Source organism: Numenius arquata, chromosome 15 (genome assembly GCF_964106895.1).
Source record: "Numenius arquata chromosome 15, bNumArq3.hap1.1, whole genome shotgun sequence".
In the NCBI taxonomy this organism is placed as follows: Eukaryota; Metazoa; Chordata; class Aves; order Charadriiformes; family Scolopacidae; genus Numenius; species Numenius arquata.
The window spans coordinates 12327417-12351302 of NC_133590.1; the positions used below are offsets into that span (position 1 = coordinate 12327417).

The 23886-nt window shown below is 42.0% G+C and overlaps 1 protein-coding gene across 3 annotated transcripts in view; it reads right to left on the bottom strand.

The window, feature by feature from the left end:
• FGFR2 (fibroblast growth factor receptor 2) overlaps window positions 1-23886 on the bottom strand; it is an 80730-nt gene that overhangs the window by 43781 nt on the left and 13063 nt on the right. For 2 of the 3 annotated variants that reach the window (XM_074158944.1, XM_074158943.1), the window contains exons 2-5: window positions 20841-21107; window positions 20091-20165; window positions 12901-13070; window positions 6024-6147 (exon numbers count right to left, since the gene is read on the bottom strand). In XM_074158944.1, the coding sequence (XP_074015045.1) occupies window positions 6024-6147; window positions 12901-13070; window positions 20091-20165; window positions 20841-21107 (636 nt within the window). The remainder of the gene's footprint in view (window positions 1-6023; window positions 6148-12900; window positions 13071-20090; window positions 20166-20840; window positions 21108-23886) is intronic. The other variant, XM_074158942.1, reaches the window with a different exon arrangement.

Genomic DNA, 23886 nt, shown 5'->3' on the forward strand with positions numbered 1-23886 from the left:
GAAGCATTCCAAACATGACAAATTCACTGTTCGCCCAGCAGATGAAGTAATGACACTAGTATTTGTCCATAAAAATGTAATTTAGCCAGACTACACCAATGAAATCAGAAGCTTTAACGCTATAAAACTAGGGGGTTGGAATATTTTTACCTTATTAAGAAAGGGGATAAAAACCCCATAAGTTTTCATTTTCCCCTTAGCTGAACCATCACACTGTGGTCTTTGTTTTCAGGAGTGAAGCTCACAGCCTCCAGCACTAAACAATTTGAGTAATTTCTTCTCAGATGCACACACCTTGCCAAAAGCCTAGTGCCAGGTGTAAAGTCCACACTCGGGCTTATCAGTACATTAAATAAAATCTTCTTCCCTCTCGGCCTAACCAAACACCTGAGGGCAAGCATCAGTGTGGATTCCTTCATGCTTCTTCCAGCCCCTGTCTCATCACGCCCCACGCCGCGAGCGCTTGGGTGAAGACGTCAAGCCAAAGCTTGCCCATGTAAAGAGCCCGTCAACAACTACAAGCACATCTGCCAGCAAGGCAAGTTTAGGCTTGGTTGTAATACCTACACTTAACTCCTGCCAGACATTAGTGATGCAACGTCCAAGGCATGTATTTAGCTGGTGTCAGTTCCTTTTTCGTACGTAACCCGAATCCTAAAAACAATTCTTTGGAAATTAAGGAAAGTACTGTAGTTAAGTCAAACTAATTCTGAACTTCATGTCGACAAAACAAACCTTGGCAAAAAGCAAATAACAATGCATATGTTTTTGTGAATGCGGGAATGACAAAATGGAAACATGTCTTTAAAAAAAAAAAAAAAAAAAATATATATATATGTGTGTGTGTCCATGCCATGTTCACAGCTAGAGACTCTGAGAGCACACGAAGATCCAAAAATAAAACTGACTAGAAACAAAGGCAAAGTTTTTTCCTCTGCCTAAACTATGGGAAATATAAACAGTGAAGTACCAATAGCAAAATGTTGATTCCATTTTAATCAGATATTTTTTAAGAATGTGCTGTAAAAAGCAAGAGTAAAATTCATCTGCAAGCCCTCTAAAACCTCCAAGAGTTCAGAATAAAAGTGCTTTTCTGCACACCCATCAGTAAAACCACTCATACATGAGATTTCTGGGGCACGAGCTTTAAACTGAGCCATTTAAAATGCTTCCTGGATGAGAAGTTATTCTCACACTGTTTTCATATGAAAATAGGAATTACTGTTAAGGGGCAACAGCGTGGTGCTCTACTACCTCTGGAGTTCACTCCTCAGTAATGAGTACCAAAGGCACGGCTATTAGGCAAATTAGAAACCGGTCAAAGCACGGCTAAACTGGCTGCAAACGGGCTTTTTAAAAAGAAATTATATATATATATTTGTGACAAGTTATGTTCATCTTTATAGTAAACAGCAGGGTCCTCTTACACATTCTTGGAAGATGTGTCGTGCTATAGCAGCTGCTTATAAAACCCAGTAAATGAGGTAATGTGCCGAACTTCAACTGAAATCAAACCATCTTTTGTTTCCCTGGATGATGACATTAAATAGGACAGACATGGCTACCTGCACTAGAAGTGTTCAAAGACTAACCTTTTTTTTGCCATTAAAACATAAATTCAATTAGTTACTTCCATGCTTAAACAGAACTGCGGCTGCTGAAACTGTACTCTAGCGATAATTGCAATCCAAGAGTGATCTAATTATATGCAAGTCTCAGTGGCTGCATTCCCACGTTGCTTCCTACAACCCGGATTCACTACAATACAACTCATAAGTGAAAACCACATCGTTTTCATTCATTTTCCCTTAAGACTGCATGACTTTATATATGTTTAATGAGAACGGAGTTAGTCTATTAGTAAGCTTACCATAAAAATGCGAGTTTCTACCTACTATTACATACAAAAGAACAGAAAGGCACTTCAACTGTGTGTAAAAAACCAGCTGATGGGCTAAACTGTACAAGGGAAAGAACATTCTTTTAATTAAGGTACCGGATTAGGATTCAAGTACCAGCTTTACTTTTTGGCTCTGCCACGGGCTTCCTGTGTGACCCAGGGCAAGAAATTTCATCGCTCCACAGCTCGGTTTTTCATCTATAAAATGGACAGTGACATTTCCTTCTCCCGGTCTCTCCGCATTTCGGTTGTGAGCAATTACTGTGCACTGGCACGTTGCCTTGGACAATAAGTATCCGATATTAATTGATGCCTCTGGGTAGTACTCCCAATAAAAAGCAAAAACCAACTTGTCTCTTTTCACAGGCTCCTAACGGAGTTTCGTATCGCCACCATTTGCCGCTACTGCAACCCAACACGTTTGTATCCCCGAGCAAAGCCCTGCACACAGCCTGCCTAAGTCCTTGTTTTGAAATGGAGAAGAGAGGAAAAAGCAGTCAATTGGGGTATCCTGAACATTTAAAGAATAATGTTGTCCAACCCAGAATATCCTCGGCCAACTCGACTGGATGATTCTCCGCTCTCACTGTCAACGTGCACAAGTCTCCCGTGCGATACAGAGAGGCTGCCAACGACTTGCTGCTTTTTGCTTCACTATTTTCTACTCCCATTGTAAAAAAATAAATTAAGAAAAAAAAAAAAAAAATCAGTGCAACAGTTTTGCCAGGTTTGTAAATCTGAATGAGGCCATCTGAGCTGAGTTGACTATTTTAAGAGGGTTCTTGCAAGTAATTACAAGGTAAAAACGAGAATACTTCACACCTACATTCTGACTGAAAACTACTCAGCCCTGCTGGCTCCAGGCTTTTAATTGTCAAAAGAGTTCAAGGTTTGGAAAGTTATTGGCATCAAGTAATGCTGGATATTCCTAACTAGCATTGTGTCATTACTTGGCATGATTTTTGCTGGGATACCTCCCAAATCTGTGACATAATCAGAGGGTTCTCTACATTACACCATATAGTCAGATGCTCATGTTAGTGTAATATGTTACCATGTTTAATACCATTTGCTATTACTTACACTTAATCAACTCTGGAACCAGTTAAACCATATAGGAAAAGCAATTTCAGAGGCTTTCAACTGACAGTTTTCCACACACAACTTGATCTAAAATTACAACCTGAAGTTTCTAAGATGCGGTCTACAAACGCAATTGCCTCTAAACAAACATCCATAACTTCACAACCCTCTGGGAACTGAAAATTCATATGAAAACAGGGAAAAAAAAAAAAAAAAAGGCACAAAATTAACTTCTGTAGGACTGTTTTAACTAGAAAAACTGTCAGAGTTTCCCCTTCTGGCCAGCCTTAATTTACTGCTTCAGCAATTTTATGCCCAGCCTCCAGAATTATTACAAGCTTTCAGCAACACAGAAATGGCTGAGCTCTCTAACATCAATCCCTCTTTCAGGTTAAAGTCCCAATGCAGCATCTCTTGAGAGAATCACGCTAAATTCAACACAGGTATCTTAAGGTATCTTAAGGTGAGTGTTCCCACCCCTATGTTTTCCAAGTAAACTAGCGATTGCATCCTTTAACTCGTCAAATTAAAAGAAGTAAAATTATTAAGTACGCAGAACTCCAAGATGCAGACTGGGATTTGCAGAAGTAATTTTCGGACTTCTGGTTTGCTATTCTCATCGGGTTTGAGCATCAGAAAATGTTGAATATTCACCCAGGGAAAATCTGGGCTCCTTTGGGTGCCATCAGCTGGGCACCCAGCACCCCAAATCCCTACTTACTTTTGAAAAACCTCATTATTTACTTTTCTGCCTCTCTATAGGAAAGGAATAGACATTTAAATAAATGACATAATCCTTATTACCATTCCATTCATTCATGCAGGTCACTAGAATTTACTGCCAGGAAAAATAAACTTCTGCATAATATTCCTCAATGTAAGACATTCAAAAGGCTCAAAGGGGGAGAGGAGGCGAGAGGGCTTCTGACAAATATTTGCTCAAGTGACCGCATCATCCATGAACACAGTTGCCAGAAAAAATGGGTGAAGAAATTTATGATCAATGTGAAACATGCCAGATTGGGACTGGGGTGGTAACAAGGAAAAAGAACAGGGGACAGAGAAGGGAAGGGGAATTTTTAACCATTTTTGTTTCAGCAAGAAAAACTCCCAGTATCGCAAAAATAGCTTTTCCCTCCAACGTAGCCTATGAAAACACAGTTTTAAGCAAAACCAAAGTTGAATCAATCTAGGCTCCCTAGAGGATTATGGAAAAAAATATATCAAAACCAAATAAACTCCAAAAATGCCACAACTCATCAATCCCTTACATTCTTCCTGGGCCAGGCTCTATAAACCAAGCCTCATCTTTGGTGAGCCCATGCGAGCAGCCCATGCCCTCCAGCAAGAAGGTCACCAGAGGACCAAGGCATGCAGAACACAATTTACTACCATCTCCAGCAACCGTTGCTGCTGCACCCACCATAAACTTTGTTTAACCAAGTGTTCAAATAAAAATGGCTTTGACAGTCGCTCAGTTCACCTCAACAATACCCGTAGCTCACTTTACCGAGGATGACAAAAATATCACCAAAGCTATAAAAATCCTCACCATTTTCGGTGTTGGCTACCTAAAACCAAGTGAGGTGAGCTGGGTGGTTCACAGACTGGCTTTGAAGACTTAAATGTATGGGGGCTGGTGGTAAGGCTTCAGTCTGATGGCATCCCCACCACAAAATCCTCCTCTTCCTCCTCTGCTCCACGAAGAATGGCTCCCACTGGCATTTTCATGGGAAAAGTTTTCATTTCTTGCTGCCTGAGAAGCACTTGGATCTGGGAGCTTCCGCAGATTTAAGCAGTCCCAGACAAAATAAGACGCTACTTTTAAAGAGCATCCAAAACAATGTGAGAGATGCATTTTTATTCATGTTAAAACCAATCAAGAAATAGGGAAATGAAAATTTTGTCACTGTTCTGGTCATATAAACCCAAACTCGCAGTAAGGTTCTCCATCGAAGGTAAGTTGGGCTGTTGTAAGCTATTTTTGTCTGACAATCAAATTAATTTTTGCTTTCAATTGATTGATCAGAAGTTTTACTCGCAGAGCTTGTGACGCTCAGGTCACCTCACAAGCCCGGAGAGAGCAAAGCCCACTCAAGACATACTTCAGAGACTGCATCTCAGATCCCCAAAGGCACTACCAGCAGGTCTTATATCAGCCAAACTGATCACTTTGGGACACCAATGCCTTCAGAGTCAATAAAACTGCTCACGCCCATCCAGGCTAATCAGCAAAAGTAGGGGGTGAATGGAATTAGTTTCTGAGATTTCAAGCCCTAATTTAGCTAAGCACTTAAAGTAAGCCTTATTAAAGCCAACAGGATTTTGGTATTATTAAGCTAACATTAAGCATGTGCTTAATAGTCCTGCTGAATCACAGCTTTGCTACTACTAAGAATCCACACACTGTTTAGTATTTGTCCTCAGGTAAAAGACTTCTTCACAATTTTTGTCATCTGTGTTTCAGGGACTGCTCAGAGCCCACACAACAGGCTACAGTCGGATCTCTGTTATACTGCTGTGAATGCAAAGTACCTTTCCTGAAGCTCCAAATCTCCACTAGCTTCACCAAAGTCAGTATCTAGCTTTGCATTAAAAAAAATAAAATTGTTTCCACTATAATAACTGCAATCTATGGGATCACTCAACAGTTTCCATAACTGCAGTTATTAAAATTTGTGTTAGCACAACTGTACAAGTAATAATTAAATTGTAATACTAACGATTAAAATTGCATCAGTATTTATTATTTGTTCTGCACGGTAAGCTTGTAGGTGTATCACAGCAACACAAACCCGCTTGCACACATGAATACTACATCTTTGCCAAGGCATGGGTAGATTAGTCCTACAGGCACGCGTCAGACAGATGAATACACAAAGTTATGTAGCAATTGGTTATGTAGTCAAATCTTATCTTTAGACTACTGTGAAATCATCTTCAAAATTAATGCAAAACGCATCGGCTTAGTTCTGAATATTTCAATGGAGAAACGCATTCATTAAAAACATAGTCTTACATGTGACTGAGTTTTACTTACCAACAACATCGAGATGGTACGTGTGATTGATGGATCCGTACTGGTTTTCCACTATGCACGTATAATTTCCTTTGTCAGACGGGACCACGCTCTCCATGATGAGACTCCAGTGCTGGTTGCGGACCTGGAAGGTTGTAACCAAAGAGGTTGGGAACTTGCCTAGCACAGCTTCACCCTCTCTCCCTCCAAAAGAACTGTTTTCTGAAGAGTTAACCTTTTGTAATCCATGTTTAAAAGCAACTTCTGTGCTTGTTTGACAGTCCTGGACACTGAAATGCTTTATTTATGCCTGATGCAGAACAGCACGGCTGCAGCAGCAAAAGCTTTCAGACATTCTGCTATAAATTTACCTCATCCCCAACCTGAGCACTGCAGATGTTGATGCATACTCAGTCCTAGCATGCCCACAAGGATGGCACCAATTAGCAGCAGTTTGTCTTGCCAGGCTTTACCTCTCGATCCACTCTAAAGCAAATTCACACCCTCAGGATATTTCCCATCTGTCTCCAAACAATCATCCGATAACATTAACTACCCCATCAGCAACACGGGATGGAGAGGATCCCCTAGCATCTAAGTCTTTCTTTAATAGCTTAATCACACATTTTGGAAAAACAAAGTACAGAAGGGCAAGAGTTGGGATGTCTCCAACAGATAACACAGAGCGGCCACATCTCCTACTGCTCTGGGGTACCACAAAACAGAAATTAAGATGCTGCCTGAGGAAAAACGCCTGAAGAAAATCCTCACGGAAACAGCACATAAGGATATACATTTATTTCCTACAATCCCAGCCGGACAGAATGTATTAAAGGTGCTGATTCTGTTCCCACTTGAACTCAAAAGGCACATTGGCATTGGTCTTGCAGAAAATCGGATCCAGCCCAATACTGGAAGGATATAGAGTCATCCGGTACACATATATATTTCCTGCATCATAAGTTGGCTCCCAAAATGACCTTTTGCTGGCTATCCACTAATCCCTTGTTTTAGCATTACATTTTTGACAAAGCGCTCAAAGATCTTAACATTGTGTAGCTGTAATGTACAACTTTTAAACTGCAAATGGAATAAAAATACAATCTGGTACAGTCATTTTAATCAGCCAAATGGAAAGTGGTAATTCAGTGCAATACACCAGAAAAATTTATGGACCATTCGGTGACACTTCCAGTAACTCTACATTCTTACAAGACCATTACAACTACAGGTCTGAAATCCTGCTTCGTGCCTGATGATTGCATAGGTCCTTATCCAGCAGGAAAAGGCTGCGTGGGGCTGCGGCCCCGGTGCCAAGAGCTGAGCTCCCACACTTGCTGGAGGTAAAAATGCCGTCAGTTCAAAGCTTGGAAGAGGAAAGTCCTCTCTGAAAGGGGCTCCTGGCTTTCCTAGTTCCCCCAGCTAGTAATTAGCTCGTTAGCCAGATATTACTATTATTGTCCTGTTATGGGCTAATTATTATTTTATATATAATATAAAATATATTTTAGCTAACGAATGGCCACGAGGGCTTTGAAAAGCAAGGAAAATGTAGACAAGACTCCAGCAGCAGGTGAAGGGCATGGATGCTACCCAGGTGTTGCAGAAATATGTGACAACGTGACCTCAAAATCTCCAGCCCAAATTTACAGCTCCTCTTCCCTGCCCCCCCTTCTTGATGGTATACCTCAAAACTATATATTAATTTTTTTTCCCCCCACGCTATGAAGAGCTAAGAAATAAGTTTATAAAGCTAGAAAGAGTTTATCAGGGTTATTTTATTGTCTCATCATTCTGTTAAGCAACCTTGAAAGTCGAAGTTTGAATCAGGAAGAATTACTGTCATAAACCGCTGGTAAATAACACATACAGCAGCTACATATTCTGAATATTTTACTTCTTTATGAGTTACTTTGTGGGAAACTTGGTCAAAGTGACCTGTCCTTTTGCCATTACAAGTTACATCACACTTCTGAGAATCACAGCAAGCATTTTTAACCTATTTGACTGCAAAACAGGAAGAACAGACTATGGTTCTGCGGAAGTTAAAACAAAATAAAAATTGGTAACAAGCTGTAAGTAATTAATTCGATAGGAAAACACAAGACATTGTTTAGCATTCAATAAGAAAACACAACTAACTCACAGCCACAAGTGATGGCAATATTAAAAAGTATTTGCGCAATTTCCCTTTTTGTAACTCCAATGAGAAGAGATAATATCTTTATAATAAAACAACAGCTTAAGCCTCTTCAGTTCAAGCTAAACAACTGCTGCAGAGGCCCAAAGCATTTATGACACATTGTCACGCAACTGGATTTATGTCATGGATCTGGATTCAACTAGATTCAGCTTGTTGGCTTGCTGCTTTCTGGTTACAAGTGCAGCACTGCAAAGCCCAGAAAAGCTCCCCTTTGCTGGGGATGACGGCATCTTCTGCTGAAGATTCCCAAATTGAACCTTTCATTTTCAGACACGCAACAGTCCTGCCACGTCCCCGCGACCACGCAGCTTGCAACACCCTGGTCGGCCAGGCTTTGGTAACATGGTCTTTTTAAGTAACCTGCCCTCACTCCCTAGTCCCAGTAAAGCTCTCCAAATATTCCCTAATAAGTTTCGCCAACTGGGTCCCTTGAAGCTGTTTAAATAGATGGCTCATCTGGCAGACAGAACATATTAGGGAGCTCATGTGAACCAACCCCCTAGGAAAAAACACAAGGGCAGCAACAAGCGGGAGCATCCTCACCAGGCACAAGTGTCCACAGCCAGAGATTTATCAGTTGTAGGAAACTCCTCCAACTCCCCAACCTGACTAGCTCCTTGCCAGCTATTATCCTGTTATTTCTACTATTTTGTTGCCTGAAGCCCTACTTCAAAATCCCAGAGAATACGCACACAGTCCCACCCACTCCATCACCTGGTCTTCAGGGTACCCCTTCCAAGTTGTCATTGCCTTTTCTTGACATCGGGAAATTCAGGGACAAAAACACATTCCAAATATCCCGATTCACAGCTTGACCCTTGAGATACTTTGTCGACAATTTAACTGCTTTTGCCCTCTTTTTTTTTTCTTTTTATTGCTTTGCAATACCTATTTTCATATTTTATCTGCGCTTCATACTCAAAAATGATACTTTAGCAAGATAATAAAAATAATCTCAACATGTTTTTTTTCCTGACCAGGTGTGGACTCTTCTAGCAAATTACTGAGGTGCTTTTTTTGGCAATCTTCTCTATCAAACTTTTAACCAATTCTTCAAAACAGTCTCTCCAAACAATTAAATTCTTAAACTAAATTATCTGTATCAACTGCATACAACCATACCCTTAAGATACAGCTTGGAGGTGGGAGGTGGGAAATCTAAACTGGAATCAAAATGCGAAGAAATATTGGTCAGAAAACTAGGAAAGGGCAAGTAGCATTTCACAGAAATGTTTTGCTTTTGGAGTATCATATAAAAAATTGTGAACAGTTCTGTTTAATTTTAAAATACATGTCTTCAGTGAACTGATATATCAAGAAAAGTTGTCACAGCAAAAAATTATTAAAAGGGCTCAACTTTAAATAAATTTCAAACAAAGGAAGGATTAGAAACGAAAATATGATTCCCCGCAAAATCAGCACAGTTCAGACATATACTGATAGTGCTCAGCAGAGAACAAGCTCAGAACATCCACGCAAAAGCCATAGGCTTTTACAGCTCCTATAGAGTCTGCACTCTTTCTTTGCTCTGTATTTACCTGGCTGAATTTAAATGTGTATAAGATGACTGTAGTGATGAAACTTATCAAAATGCATGTGAAAACACACACCTGTTAAACAGTAACAACTGATAGAAGTACATTTGCTTTCCGGGTGGCGTACAGAAAATAAAGGCTCCTGTGGTGTCTCATAGAGGATTTAGATTGTTCACTCAAAGAAATTATAAAATGCCTTTAAATGCACAAGAGCAAGCTATCATCACTTTAGAAACAGGTAAATAAATAAATAAAAAGACTGAACAGGGTTTAGCCATTCAGTAACTGATCCCTTTCTCCTTGCTGTAGGAACTTTGGGTATACCTTGAAAAATCATAAAAGGTTTGATTTTGAAATTCACCACCCAGAATTAGTCATGGTGGAAGAATTTCACTCTGGAAGCTATCTTGGCCAGCATATACACCCTCCTGCTAGCCTGCCTGAGTGCAAATTGACTCAAGACATTCCCCAGGCAGCGGGACAAAGTGCTACAGGCCACTATCTGATTGCGATAAAGAGAATACAAAGAAGAGATTTCTTAGCTCAAGGCAGCAGGAGAGAGGTGGCTGGAGGATTACTGTAAAGCTTCACATTTTCCTTCCCTTTACTTTGTTCTTAAAGTCTTCAAGGAATGATTGCCTCTTCCGAAAGAGATGGATGGCGTTACATCAACTGGTGATAGCAGATACAGCCAAGTTTGGTTCCAGCAATTCTAGTCCCATAAAGTATTATGAATATGAAGATCTCGGGCAGAAATGCCTTACATATAGCAATGCCCAGATTCAAGACAAGCTGGCGGGCAAGAATTACCATGACTTGCTGTGATATCTGGCTGAAGACAGACCAACAAAGAAAGACTTAGTCCTTTCTGAGGATTCCTACATTACAAGTTTGTCAGTATAGAGATGTCAAAAGAATACAATTCTCTCTTTATTCCAGAATAATTTTGAACTAAGCCCACAGTGACCTCAACCTACCCCTCTAACAAGAAGACACAGCCTCCAGAAGCTCTGGAGACCTTGTTCTTTAACACCTATTCACCAAAAATAAGCTTTCCACCTTAAAAAGATGGTTATTCAAAACACCGACAGAACCTGGACTATACATAGGTTTGGTAAGCAGAATGACAATGATACATAAATGCTACCAGATCATTTACAATTTGCTGTATTTCTGAGCAACAACAAAGTCTAAAATCCATGTCTGTTCCCCCTTTCTTTTTCCTTTAGATTAAAAAGATGTAAGAAGTTATGATCTAGAGTTATATGGGTATACTTCACCTATTCAGTCGGCTTTAGAAACAAGCAACTGTGGTTTCTTCCCAGACTACATACATTCCTCGGAAATTGTATGCGCTTAGTACAAATAGCAAAAATTTAATTTGTGCCCCTTAATGGGCACAAGTCTAAATGAGCTCACCCAGATGCCTAGCGCAGGCTAGCAGTGGCAGCATGGAGCTTCACACCGGCCGGTTTCCCCCACTGCAGCTCACCCTCCCAAACCAGAGACCAAGTACCTCCATCCTGCCTTGCAAGACACACATTTTCCTTCACAGTTTTCAAGAGTGATATCTGCGTTTCTCCTTCATGAGACGTAAAGTGTTCAAAATACTGTCTCAGTTAGCATCGAAACAGTTACTTTTATTTTCCAAGTCAGGATTAGTTTCTGGGGTTTTTTTAATTGGCTTTTGTTTTGTTTTCAAATGCGCACTGAGAAAGGTGAAAATCACTGAATTGTAGCCAATTCGTTAACACTCCACAGCGTTATGAAAGGCAGAAGGTGTTGCCAGGTGTACACTCATAAGCAACAGCAATTTATGGTGTAAGCAAACATAGATGGAAAAGTCTACTTAGATAATTAGCGTTCATGCAGGGAGATTTTCTGGGCTTCGCTCTCTGCTAACACAAATGTTGGAAAATTTGACACTTTCTACAGTAAATCTAGCTAGAGAGGAAAGGAGACTACGGCTTGTCCTCCTCTGCACTGGAAAACATTTTTTTGTACCAAGCAGGATCTGAGTCAACAGCCCATGAAGCAATATACACCCTGACTCCACCAGGGCATTGCAAAACACCGCACCCTGAAAATACTGGGGTAATTGCTGGGGTAAAGCAGCCCCCAGGACTCGCTCTTGAGCTTACTGTGTCGTCTGGAAAAGTCAGTTAACTTCTATCTTAATTACCATTACAAATTGCTCTGAGCTCCTCAGCAGATGTTCTAGGCTGGGGCTCACAAACATGACACAAGGTGACTAACTGGGAAACTTCTCATCTTTGGATTGACATTGCTGAGGTGTTGGGTGGGCGAGGAAGGAGGAAGCCACTGACAGAGGGTCCACGGAAGAGGTTATGGTAACTCAGGATGGCAAAGGTAGTGCTTGAACAGCAATTTCCCGTCAAAGTCACACACTGCCATTCCCTGTGAGGAGCGGGATAAGATGACCGAACCCTGACTTCTGACCTGACCTAGGCAGATACCGGGAGGTTAAAGGTCCGTGCACTAACCCCCAGAGCAAGCTGGCCTCCCTAAAACTCTCTCTTAATCAGTAACCACCAATTTAGAATGAACCATCTAATCTAAAGCTGTTTAAAATTCAAACAAACCCTTGTAAGTAATTGCTGTTACTTTCCCTCAAATTCTGCTTCCCATTTCAGTTTCACAGACCATAAACTCCATAGAAAATAATAACTTTTGACTTCCAACCCTTCCTTTATTAAACTGTCTACAGCCACCAGAGCGGATGGCCACATTTTTAGCAACGCAGCTGAAAGTGAATAGAGCAAAAGTCTTACTCTGCTTTGCAAAGCCAGTCTTTAGTTTTCCAAGTAAGTCTCTATAAATAATCCTTAGCTCCACTGCTATGCTACAAGCTTGAATTTGAGAAAAAAAAAAAATATAGAATTAGTGCTCAGTAACCGCCAAAGGAACCACCCGCCTTTCCCCAGAAGAAAACAATTATTTATTTTTTTTGCTTCTACATTTGATCCAAGGCCATTAAAAGAATTTTTGTTGACTTCAGCAAGTTGGTTTTTGGTTTGGTGTTTTGTTTTTGGTTTTTGGTTTGGGGTTTTTTTGGGGTTTTGTTGGGTTTTTTTTGGTTTTTTTTTTTTACAGCCTTGGTCAAGAACAGAAATTGCAAAATCACATCATGAGAACATACCTTATATCCGCCAATACGATGCTCTTGTTTAAACTCTTTCCCATTTTTCAGCCATCGCATGGTGGGTGTTGGGTTCCCCATTGCCGGACAACGAAACTTGACGGTGTTCGCCGCTGGCACCGCGTGTAGCCTCTTCTCCATTTTGTCTGTATGTGTCCAATAGGGTGCCCCTGTTTCAAAGAGATACATCCAGAAATATCAGTACTTGGAAACTAAGCTCCCTTTCCAGCCCCTTCCAAAGACACTAAGTGCCGTGTGTATTCGTTTTAGCAGAGACAGCGTGGTTTAGAAAGACTACACGACTGGAAATCATGTGCCACAAGCGGTGACCAGAGTTTTTGCAAGTCTGTAGCCTTGAGTGGATAATTTATGACAAAATTCCAATAATGAACCACAGATATCCTTTGTTTTGTGTACATCAAGTAAGACAGAGGGACTGAGTTTTCAGCAGACTCAAGTGATCAGGCGCTTTCGACCTCAAGTTGAGTTACCATGCCCGCTCGGCAAGCTTTGGATTCTTGGACCCCAGCTCTGAAGCCACACAGACCAAGACAGAAGACCTGTTGGAAGCCTCAGCCTGAACCTCTCCCCATCTGTTAGAAGGGGGATAAACACAGCTACCTGCCTGCGAGCACGCTAAAACCTACAGTGTACCACGGCAATGGGAGCTGTGCCGTTACTGTCACAGAAACCACTAAAATATATTTACAAATGGAGGATCGGCAGAACTCAGCTATACCGTTGATCATTTTGCCGGGATTTCCCACTCTTGTGAGCCTGCTGAAGGCCAAATGTTCACTGATGTCCAACACCGTGGCACAAAACAGGAGTGTCTCTCTGAGCCCGTATTTACTGGAGCAACCGCTTTTACCAGCTCCTGGCAAGGCGTCACTTGCTCCTTCCCATGCCCACGAGGAGCGCATGGAAAACCCCTCTCTTGTCCAGGTTCTCAATCGTTTGTCACATACCAGTACAGCAAACACAGCAGAACAAAACCATACAACTACCCATCTCTTTTTACCCACCAAGAAGTAAATTTGGAAAGACGGATCCACACATAAGCTTATCTCATGCTCTGGATCCACACAACACTTTGGCCACATTGCACAGCATCTTCATGGCATCGCTTCAGTTGTCTCACCATAACAGTTTTTAAAAAGTTAAAGATTCAAGATCTGTTTAATAGTAGGAAACATTAATTTCTTTTACAATGGAGTTTTCCTGAAGCAAATCAGATTAGTGTGGAATTTTTAGGACTAGAGGGGTCCAGAAAAATAACTCCATTTCTCTCAGCCCTGTTTCATTTCCTTCATTAGCAGCCTAACACTCCACTATAAATAAACTCTTCCGTTCCTCAAATATTTATAGCAGTTCTTACAATCAGTGCAAACTCAGAAATCCTGCCACCCCCCTCTCTAAATAAAAATACAGCTGGATAGAAAATACAGGAATAAATCCTTTAACAACGTCTCTCTCAGTATAAAGAAAACATTCCAAAAGCAAGCCTTATAATGATGCTAAGACCGATAAGTGATATTTTTTTTTTGCCCGAAGTGGCAATTACTGTTAAAATTAATGAAGTAGAAAAGCAAAGCAAATTTGTGCATGTAATCAAAACAGAAAATCAGGTAACTATTGAAAATTTAGCTGCAACACTAAGAAATTGTTACACGGACTAAAGTGAATTAGGGATGCAAGGAAAATCACTGTTTAAAACCAGGATTGCATTAAAACAACAGAAGACTTTAAACAAAGCCAACCAAAGGAATTAACTACTGCACGCAAAGACCAAATTACATTACAAGTATACCAGGCAAAGGCAGAATTACATGTTGGTACTGATGTTTTAAAAGGGTATTTTCTCTGGATCGCTAAACATCTTCCACAAGGCAATGTAAGGCGACCACTATTGGGCCCTACCCACAATTCCCACAACGTCAAAGTAAACTGTGGCAAGTCAAAGCCAATCAACCATCTGAACCAGTTATATTGGTACCTCAAAGGGAGCAGAGTGCCTAGATTTGACCCCAAATGGGCAATGCCAACCCAGCAACTTTGCAGCCAGCATGGTCACTGCTCATCACATCCACCACATGCACCTTCTCACACCTACAGAAGGAGTCACCAGCAAGCACAACCACTGAACCACAGGCTCCTCAGCTTGCCCAGGCGAGCACAGGCTGGATGAACCCAGCTCCAGAGAAGCTCCCATCAGGGTGCAGCCTGGGACCAGGGTCAGGATCCAACCACCAAGTTCCCCAAACAAGGCTGCTTTGTGCAGTCAGGTTTCTACTGCATGCTGGTGCAGCTCATCTTCTGGTTTTCTTGCATGGAACTCCCCTCTTCCATCAACATACACCCTTTAAAGAAAACAACTCTGCTCATAGAAAACAAGTGCTCTGATAAGCTTCATATACAACTAATGCACAGGGAGGAAAAACTTTGCTCTATAGAAGAGGTGGGAGCAAAGAGGACGGAGAGGAGTGAAGAGAATGGAGGAATGGCAAGAATGGAGAGACGTGTCTCAGTTCTGTGCCATGGAGAGAGAGGGAAAGGAAACTCCCCGGGCTGAGAAAAAAGGCTCTGCTTGGAAAGCTTCCCCTCGCACAACCCTCAGAGAAACCTGCGATGCTCCAGAATTCCAGGGGAGCTTGGAGAAAAACACGCGGACATCACATGTTGAAAACGCTTCAAGACATCCCATCATTTTTCACTAGGCAGTAGCAACGTATATTGGCAGCTCCTCAGTACATTTGAGGGAAAAGAGAAAAAGGCAGCAACATCCACAAACCATAACACTCACCCTCATTTTGTGCTTTCGTACAGCGACTGATTCGATTAACGCACGGCATTTCTCTTTATCCATTAAATTGCCAAAACCTAAAAGCAGCTTTTACTGCTTCTGTTTGCCTTGAGAGGAAAAACATCCAGATAGACTAAAAGCAAGAACAAACACAGTTGACGAGTATATACCATCAAGTGCCAACTCCTCTTACAGACTGTGTCCATGGCATCCCCTCTTTGCCAACAGGACAGGTGGAAGTAGGTAGCACCGCTGTTAAAAGATCACAGTAACAACAGGGCAAACTCTGGCCCATAGCAGTAACGAGCAGCAGGGGAACGGGTGGGAATTCCTGATTGCTTTTTAGAGCTCTCATTAGTGAAGAAAATATCCTGCTGACCCACACTGCACTCCACTGCAAATACATTACATCTAATCAGGCAAATCTCCTGCATGTGAAATTGAAATTAGGCAGCCCAGGGGACCACTTCACTTCAGGACTCCTCAATTTTTATTTGGACTTATCTAATACAAAGAAATACAACTCCAAGCCTGCCTGACAAGCACCTCGAGCAGACAATAGCGCGACTGAAATGACCACATCAACACACCCCCTCCCAAGGTTTTCAGTACTATTGTATTTGACCTTTAATTAAAAAACACTTCTAGGCAACATCCAATTTTTGCTGCTCCCTTGAGTGGGTTTCCACTCTACAGGATTTGATGAATTTGAACCTTGTTTCATCCTTTCTGAAATTCTTCAAGGCATGAAAAGAACAGCATGTGGATTACATTTAGATACTTTTTGTTCTTGGTGCCAATTTACCATTGCTTGGCCCAGAAGAAATTGTTTAAAGGGTGATAAGGAAAAAAGCCATAAAGCTTCCAGTCACCTGACTAGAATTCAAGGCAGAATAGCAACATCTTCAGGGCTACCCAGGAGTCTCCAGACTAAATTACGTGTTGGTGGACCTCAGTGCAACCATCACGACAGCTGCTGCCTTGCCAGCACCAAGCCAGGATTATAGAAATCCCTTAAATTAGGGTTATCTATCAAAATCACGATGAGGACAAGGCAACAAGCACCAACAATGTATTTTCCACCGCTGCCAGCAGGAACTGACGATGATCAGCCCTCGGCTTTGTAAAAGGACGTCCCAGGTCAATGTCCTTGGAGATGAGTCTCCAGAACCAAGCTGAAGCACCTCTTTAGGGCAACAAAGGGAAAAACTGAGCTGCCAACAAAGTTGTTTTGTGGAGAGAGAGGACTATTTTGCAGTGGAACCAATCCTGCACCTTCCCCACAAGCACTAATCCCTTCAACAAAAGCTGGAAGTAATAAAAAGCTATGCAGGATGCAGTCTGGAACAAATCTACCACAGTGTTTTTTCAGACAGTTAAAATATCTGTCAAGCTAGAAGGACACCAAATGCAGAGTGAAATCTGCTATGCATGCCTTTTACTTAAAAATACACACAGGGCAAATGGTCAAACGCACACGTGTACACACGAGTGCCCTCCTCTCCCAAGAGCAAGCTGCTCCTTGCAGCTACTGAGCCACTTACAGCCTCCGTTGTCTTCAAGTGCAGTTGTGTTTTCTGGGCAGCCTTGAAAATTAGGCTAGATTTCCTCAACAGCCTCACTGCCTGCACTGGAAAACCTTGGCCTCTGAAAATATATTTGTAACAGAGGCAAAGAAAATAAAAAAAAAAAAGCTTAAAAGAATACTTACCATCGTAAATAAAACAGCTCTAAAAGGTTTGCTTTAGTTTTAAATATGCAGGAATGAGAATGCCAAGGTTCAGTTTCCTGTGGAAGGCACTACAGCCATTTCCTGCCTCATCACATCATAATTAACATGCCAGGACAGCTGGACTTTATCAGAATTGTTTCATCAAAAAGCAACAACCTTTGAAGACTATGGCCTTTTGTTTCCATCAGTAAAGGCATAACCAGGCCAATTTCCATTGCTTATCCTTAATGATCACAGCTGTAATTTGCATGTAAATTATCAGTTAAATTGTTTTAGATCTGCAAAGCTCAAACCATGATTCAGGAAACACTTAAAGACTTCTTCTCTTACAGAGCAGCAAGCAGGGGCTCTCGTGAGAGCCTGGACTTCCCCAGGCAGGAGAAGGCGGTAAAGGACACTTGGCCACTACACATCTGCCACACGGCAGGCTCAGGGAGGCTATTCCTCAACTCCTCATTCACTCTTCACTCTGTCTTGCAACAGTTTCTTAAACTAGATATAAAAATCTAGAAGGGGAATACCAAATAATACTGATGGGAAGGCTTAAGAGACGCTAGATACGCAAGCTTTGGTCCCATCCCAGCTTCCATGCAGCTCTGATCTTGCCAAATCACAACTCTCTTTCAGCAAAGTTGTATTAATCCAACCAAGTTGCTGTGATGCGACTTCTCATTGAAAACAGATGGTTTGTAGGGATGCAGTGCCATGATCATTCCTCCGGTTCCGGTTCTTCCTGCCAAGCTCCCAGGCATGAGGAGGATGACCGCTCTGCTCCCTGTGCCCCTCTGAAGCTTGCGAGAAGTTCCTGGGCACCTCGATAAGTGCAATCTCACGAGGACTTGTTTGTACAATGCTCCGCTCAGGAGCAATCTGTCTTCTTGCAGTTTCCTCCCCTCCGCACCGCAAGAGCTGGTGCTCTCCCCGCCGTCTGAGATGTTTGAACGTTCATGCTCTAGAGGCATCTTTCATTTTGAGCAGGGAAAGTGCGACTGACCCCTGCTAAAGTACACAGCCTGTCCCTGGCGGACGGAAATCATCAATGGCCTTTCAGCAGCTCCTGAATCAAGATTGATTAACAGTAGCTTAAAATGATAGCTCCCATTACAAGGACATCACTTGTGTTACAGAGGACACCACGGGATAGTTCTTCCCTGTTGTGTGGAAGGGCAGGGTTCCTCACCACGATGTTACAGAGCACAGATGCCTTGAGATCAGGTCCTTTTCCTTTTTCTCTCGCCATAGGCACTTCCAGAATCCACTTGCGCTCACAGTGAATCTCCAAAGCCATCAGGGTTAGATGCATGATTGTCTTCGCTAACACACCAAAAATATTGCAAGCCCTTTTTCTGACCAGCTCTGAAGCGATAACAGACATAGGGATGTTTCCTAAAAGGAATTTCTACCCACGAGTCCCTTCCAGGGGAAAATGCTAACGTTGCCCAGGTTGGTTGGTTTTGCCCAGAAAAGTTCTTTTAAAAGCAGCGTCCCTTTCCCAAACTCGCCAATTATCTTTGCCACGACATTCCTTTGTCAGAGCAGCCTCCAGCTGCTTAATCTCAGCCACTTCAAGCTGCACCTGTGAATCAGGCCAGGCTAATCACACTAACAGATGGCAGGGGCCAAACAGGCAGCTAAGAACTTATATCATTTTAAATAGCATCTAATGTTTCACAGCTTCAGACCAGGGGCAGTCGTATACAACAGCGACTAACTAGAGGAGCTGAAATCAGGCTCCTGACTTTATCATCTCAGCAAGTGTTTCGAGCATACAGTAGAGCTGCTAATTACTAATCAGGCTGAGGAGAAAATATACTACCTGGCTATGGAGTTCGGCAACTACCTGACATCTCGGGTGAAGGATTTCTGTGTTCTGCCTGTTATTGACTTTACGAAGCACGAGCGATAGCAAACTACCAGGCACCACGGGGATTTTGCAACAGTGCATAGGGGCATAAGGAACCAATATGAATTTTACATATTTTTTTTCTTAGCAACTGCTCTATTTAGAGCCTATTAATAGCTTTCCAAATTCTCTGAAGGGACCGAAGTTTAACATTCGGATAGGTTTAAAACTCTTTTAGCCCATTTTCATCATGCATAAGTAACATAAAATGTGGGTTTAGTGCTGGATTGCTTTCTTTGCGACAAAACCTTGAGGTCCTTTGCAGATAAAAGAACCTCATTGTCTCCAAATTCATTCTCCCCAGGGAGATTTCTGCCAAGATTAAGGATCGAAGGATTTGCCTCGTTACAACTTAATTTTATTTTTAAAGTTTCCATACCACCTTTTAACAAAGCGAGCTGGACCTTTGCTGCTTCTGTTAAATTTCAGCTCAGGTTCAGGGAAAGCTAGAGAGAGGCTAAACCAAAGACTGAACTTCAAGGAGAAAGGAAACCACAGAAAAGCTAGCAAGAAGGGAGAAAGAAAGTACAGACCAGTAAAGCGTGTTCAGAAGAATATTAGTTTATTTTTCTTTTTCTTTTCCAAGTTATGGACTACGTGAAACAGAAAACAGAGAAAGACAAAGATACGACTATTTTACAGCCCATGCAGTTAACAATCAAGAAGCTCTGAAGGCAGGAGCGCGAGAGACGGGACATTATTTGCCACGTGGATCTTGCTACAGTGACTTCTGGCAGCTCGCTGTTACTTACTCATCTGGTTGCTGTCATTCACAAAGTCCTCGGACCCATCATTGTCATCTTCATCATCCCCAGAGGAAAGAGCATCTGCACATTAAAAATAATCAAGTCTTTAAACCGGCCTATTTTTACAGACAAATAAACCAATACGCTACATCTTAGATTATCTACCAGGGAGAACAGATGTTGTGTTAGTTGTGCAGAAGCTATAGAAAAAGAAAATCCAGTCACAAAATGTGTGTTATTCTTATAAAATGCTAACAAAACTAGCTAATAATCCTGAAATGCTACAGTTACCAAAGGGAGTTTGCTAACTCCAAAAAAATCTCTTTCCACTTACAATTTTTATTTTTCTTCAAGACATTCAGTTGAGCAGAACTGAGTGTCTCCAGAACAATTTCTCTCTAAACTTAAAGGATGTAGGACACCCCTGTTCCTCTTCTGATGCGATGTGAAAAAACTTGTGTTCATTTTACTGGCTTTATCATCATCACAGTGACTGTATAATTTAATACTGTCATAGTGGCATAAAACAGAGGGCTACTCAGCAGCTGTTAATCACTATAGAACCCGTGAAGTAAAAGGAATATATACAGAGTCCCTTTCAGGGTCAGGACAAGGGGGAAAATACCTGAATTAACTACAGAACTCAGCTCAGCTTCACTGTGCCCGAGTGGACTGTTTCACGTTAAATCAAAATGTGTCTTTATATCACATTTTACAGCTTCTACATGCAAAAAAACCTATGTTTAACTCACTCACCTGTAACATTTACAATGAAGTACAGAGTATCACTGTCTAGGGTCCTAACAGCAGTGCAAGCATAGAGGCCCGAATCTCTGGGTGTAGCATCCTTAATTTGTAAGTACTCCCCAATAATCACTGTCCTATTGTCGGGCCCCAAAGGGACCCCATCCTTAGTCCAACTGATCATGACGGCGTCTTTCAATTGACAGCGCAACTCAAGCGGTTCTCCTGGAAGTGCTGAATATACATCTGGCTGAGAGATTTGGTATTTGGTTGGCGGCTCTGCGAAGGTGGAAGGAAAGGAGGAAAAAGAGGAAAGAGAAGGGAAAGGAGAGAATTTCCAACAAAAGTCAGTGAGGGCCCTTTTCATCCACAGAAATCAAGTTACGTTCAATAAAAAAGTTGCATCCAGATTAGCCCAGCAACCTGTCTCGTAAAACTGAACCATATGCAGGTATGGGATAGGCTTTATTTTCAAGAAGTCCACCACAAAGAAAGCTCAGCCTCTTTTGATTGGTGTCTCGGCACGTGCCTTGTCCCAAGTGTCACGCAAAGGCACTACCCTTCTCACTGGTCACAGCAAGCCAGCCCTGGGGAGATGAGTGCTGCTGAACCCGGGGGCTTCAACGGATTTAGAGGTGCCAGAGGAGTTCAAAAAGCAAATGGAGTTTTATATCTTAGCATTTGTGTCTATGATTTGAACAAACATTTATCTTTCCCCTTCCGATTTTTTAAAAGAAAACAAATTTAAAAAGAGAAAGAAAAGAAAAGAAAAACGGTTTTTGGCCGTTTTTGGCCAAAAACGATGGCCAAAAACCCCTTCACTAGCTAAGCTAATAAACATGACTTCCTAAACACAGCATATATTATATCCTTTTTTTTTTCCTCCCTGCACCTTTCCCAAAGTATATTTGCCTTCTACACTGCCAACTCTGCTCCCAGTGACAGTAACTTTTTTCTTTAATGGTTTTTTTTTTTTTTTCTTCATTTCTTATTTCACAGCCTCTCCTGAACAGAACACAGCAGAAACCTGGGAACACAAACAAAGCTTTCAAAGTCACAGCATACGCAGAAGTTCAAAACAAAATGGCTCATCCATCAGTTCCCTTTTGTAACTAAATAACGAGAAGAATGTCAAACCACAGTCTTTTTCCAAAAAAACATCCTTGGAAAACTACATCTGCCTATAGTTACTGGGGCTTCACCACCCCCTTCCGAGGCCAGCTCCGAGCAGGGAGAAGGGAACCGTGGCCCCGGGCACCCAGGATGACTGGGCACAGGGTGGAGGGACTCCCCACACCACACCTATACCACACTCGAGCTGTGCCCAGTATAGGGACTGCTTTTGTAACTGGTTTCTCCCTCCAACCACAATATCCCTCTCCCATGAGCCTCCTGGCCTCACCAGTGCCGGCATGAAAAGCAAATAAGGGAGAGCAGCATGAAGGCATCTTCTGTTTGCTCAGGAGGAGGGTCACACCGCACAGACAGCTGCTCCCCGGCACACATCCTTCCCCACGCAGGCACCAACTGTGCACCCCTCTGTGCACATATAAATAAAACACACGCCTCTTTCTGTTTGTTTGAGAGTCTGAGGGAATATTAGAACAGGCGACTCCTCAGTGTCCACCCTTGCTTCTAAGAATATCGAAACCCTGAAACCTGTGTTCCTTGTCCTTGGACACGGTGTTCTCATTGCTTGTGTCACACCTTCAACAGAGAAGTCTGAAACAAGCGTCACATCTGAGCTAGCCTGTGGACAGGAGTTTGGAAATGCTGAAGCTCTGACAGTAGTTCAGCTTCAGGTGGTCCTGCAGGGAGTTGGACTTAATGATCACAGAATGGTTTGGGTTGGAAGGGACCTTAAAGATCATCTAGTTCCAAACCCCCTGCCCTGGGCAGGGACGCCTCCCACCAGACCAGGTTGCTCAGAGCTCCATCCAACCTGGCCTTGAACACCTCCAGGGATGGGGCAGCCACAGCTTCTCAATTCTATGACTCTTCATGATCCTTATGAGTCCCTTCCAACTCAAAAACAGTCTATGATTCTATGAGCACCAGAAGAGGCCACCACAGGGGGACACTCGTGCATTTAAGTATTGGGTTATATGGATGCCCTTGAAAACAGCGTGCCCAATTTCTCCTCCCACTCATCCTGGAATCATGTCATTTCAGGGAGTTCAGTGGGAGTTTGCTCGAAGCCAAGGGGAACACATCCAGGGATGTGCCCTTGCAAAGCTCCTCCTGGCTTTTTCCCTAGTGCAAATATATTTTTTCAAACAACAGATTTGACACACGCATCACATCAAGAAGGTGGGCAGGACAAGTACATAGAGCCATTTAAACAAGACCAGTTATGAAGACTGTAAAGATTCTTGGATTTAGATTTTATAACAAGGTCTCTCAACTTTCTAGTATGCAAAGTTCCAGCTCAAAGTCTAGGACAAGCTACAATACAGCTTTATACTCCTTATAATTCAGTCTCACCGATCTGCACGATCTGCAGTGCAGGTGTTTCACTGAGCACTATGCTATGCTGTTAATTTCCAGAAGGAGTAAGGGCTCCTTTCTACATATATTTTCTAACAGTAATGACTATATTTGAGTCTGCTTGAGATTTTTTTTAATTCAGATTCCACTGTAAAATAATAAAAAAGTAGCTGAAGCCAGCTAGCTAATTTTCTTTGAAGTATTTAAGACTTCTTTGTAATGCTCTACCTGCAAAGAAAATTTCTTTTACGGAGTTTACGCTGTGCCAACACTGTACAGGAGTCTTTAAAAACGTCTTTGTTTAAACTTTTTAAAAGCCACTGAGGGTGAAGATAACTCAACCCTCCTTTAAGTGCATTAGTGGCTTTTGCTGAGGAGCCCCAGGAAACTTGCAGGATGGTCACAGGGTCCTCCTGGGCAGATCGGTTGCTCTCATACAATTACAAAGAAAATAGTTTTCTGCCTCCCATCCTGTCCTTTTTAACTATTATCTCCAAATTTACACTGAGTCTCTCAATACAAATCCAAATTCAAACTCAAGAACAGCAATTTATTTCAAAATTAGAAAAAA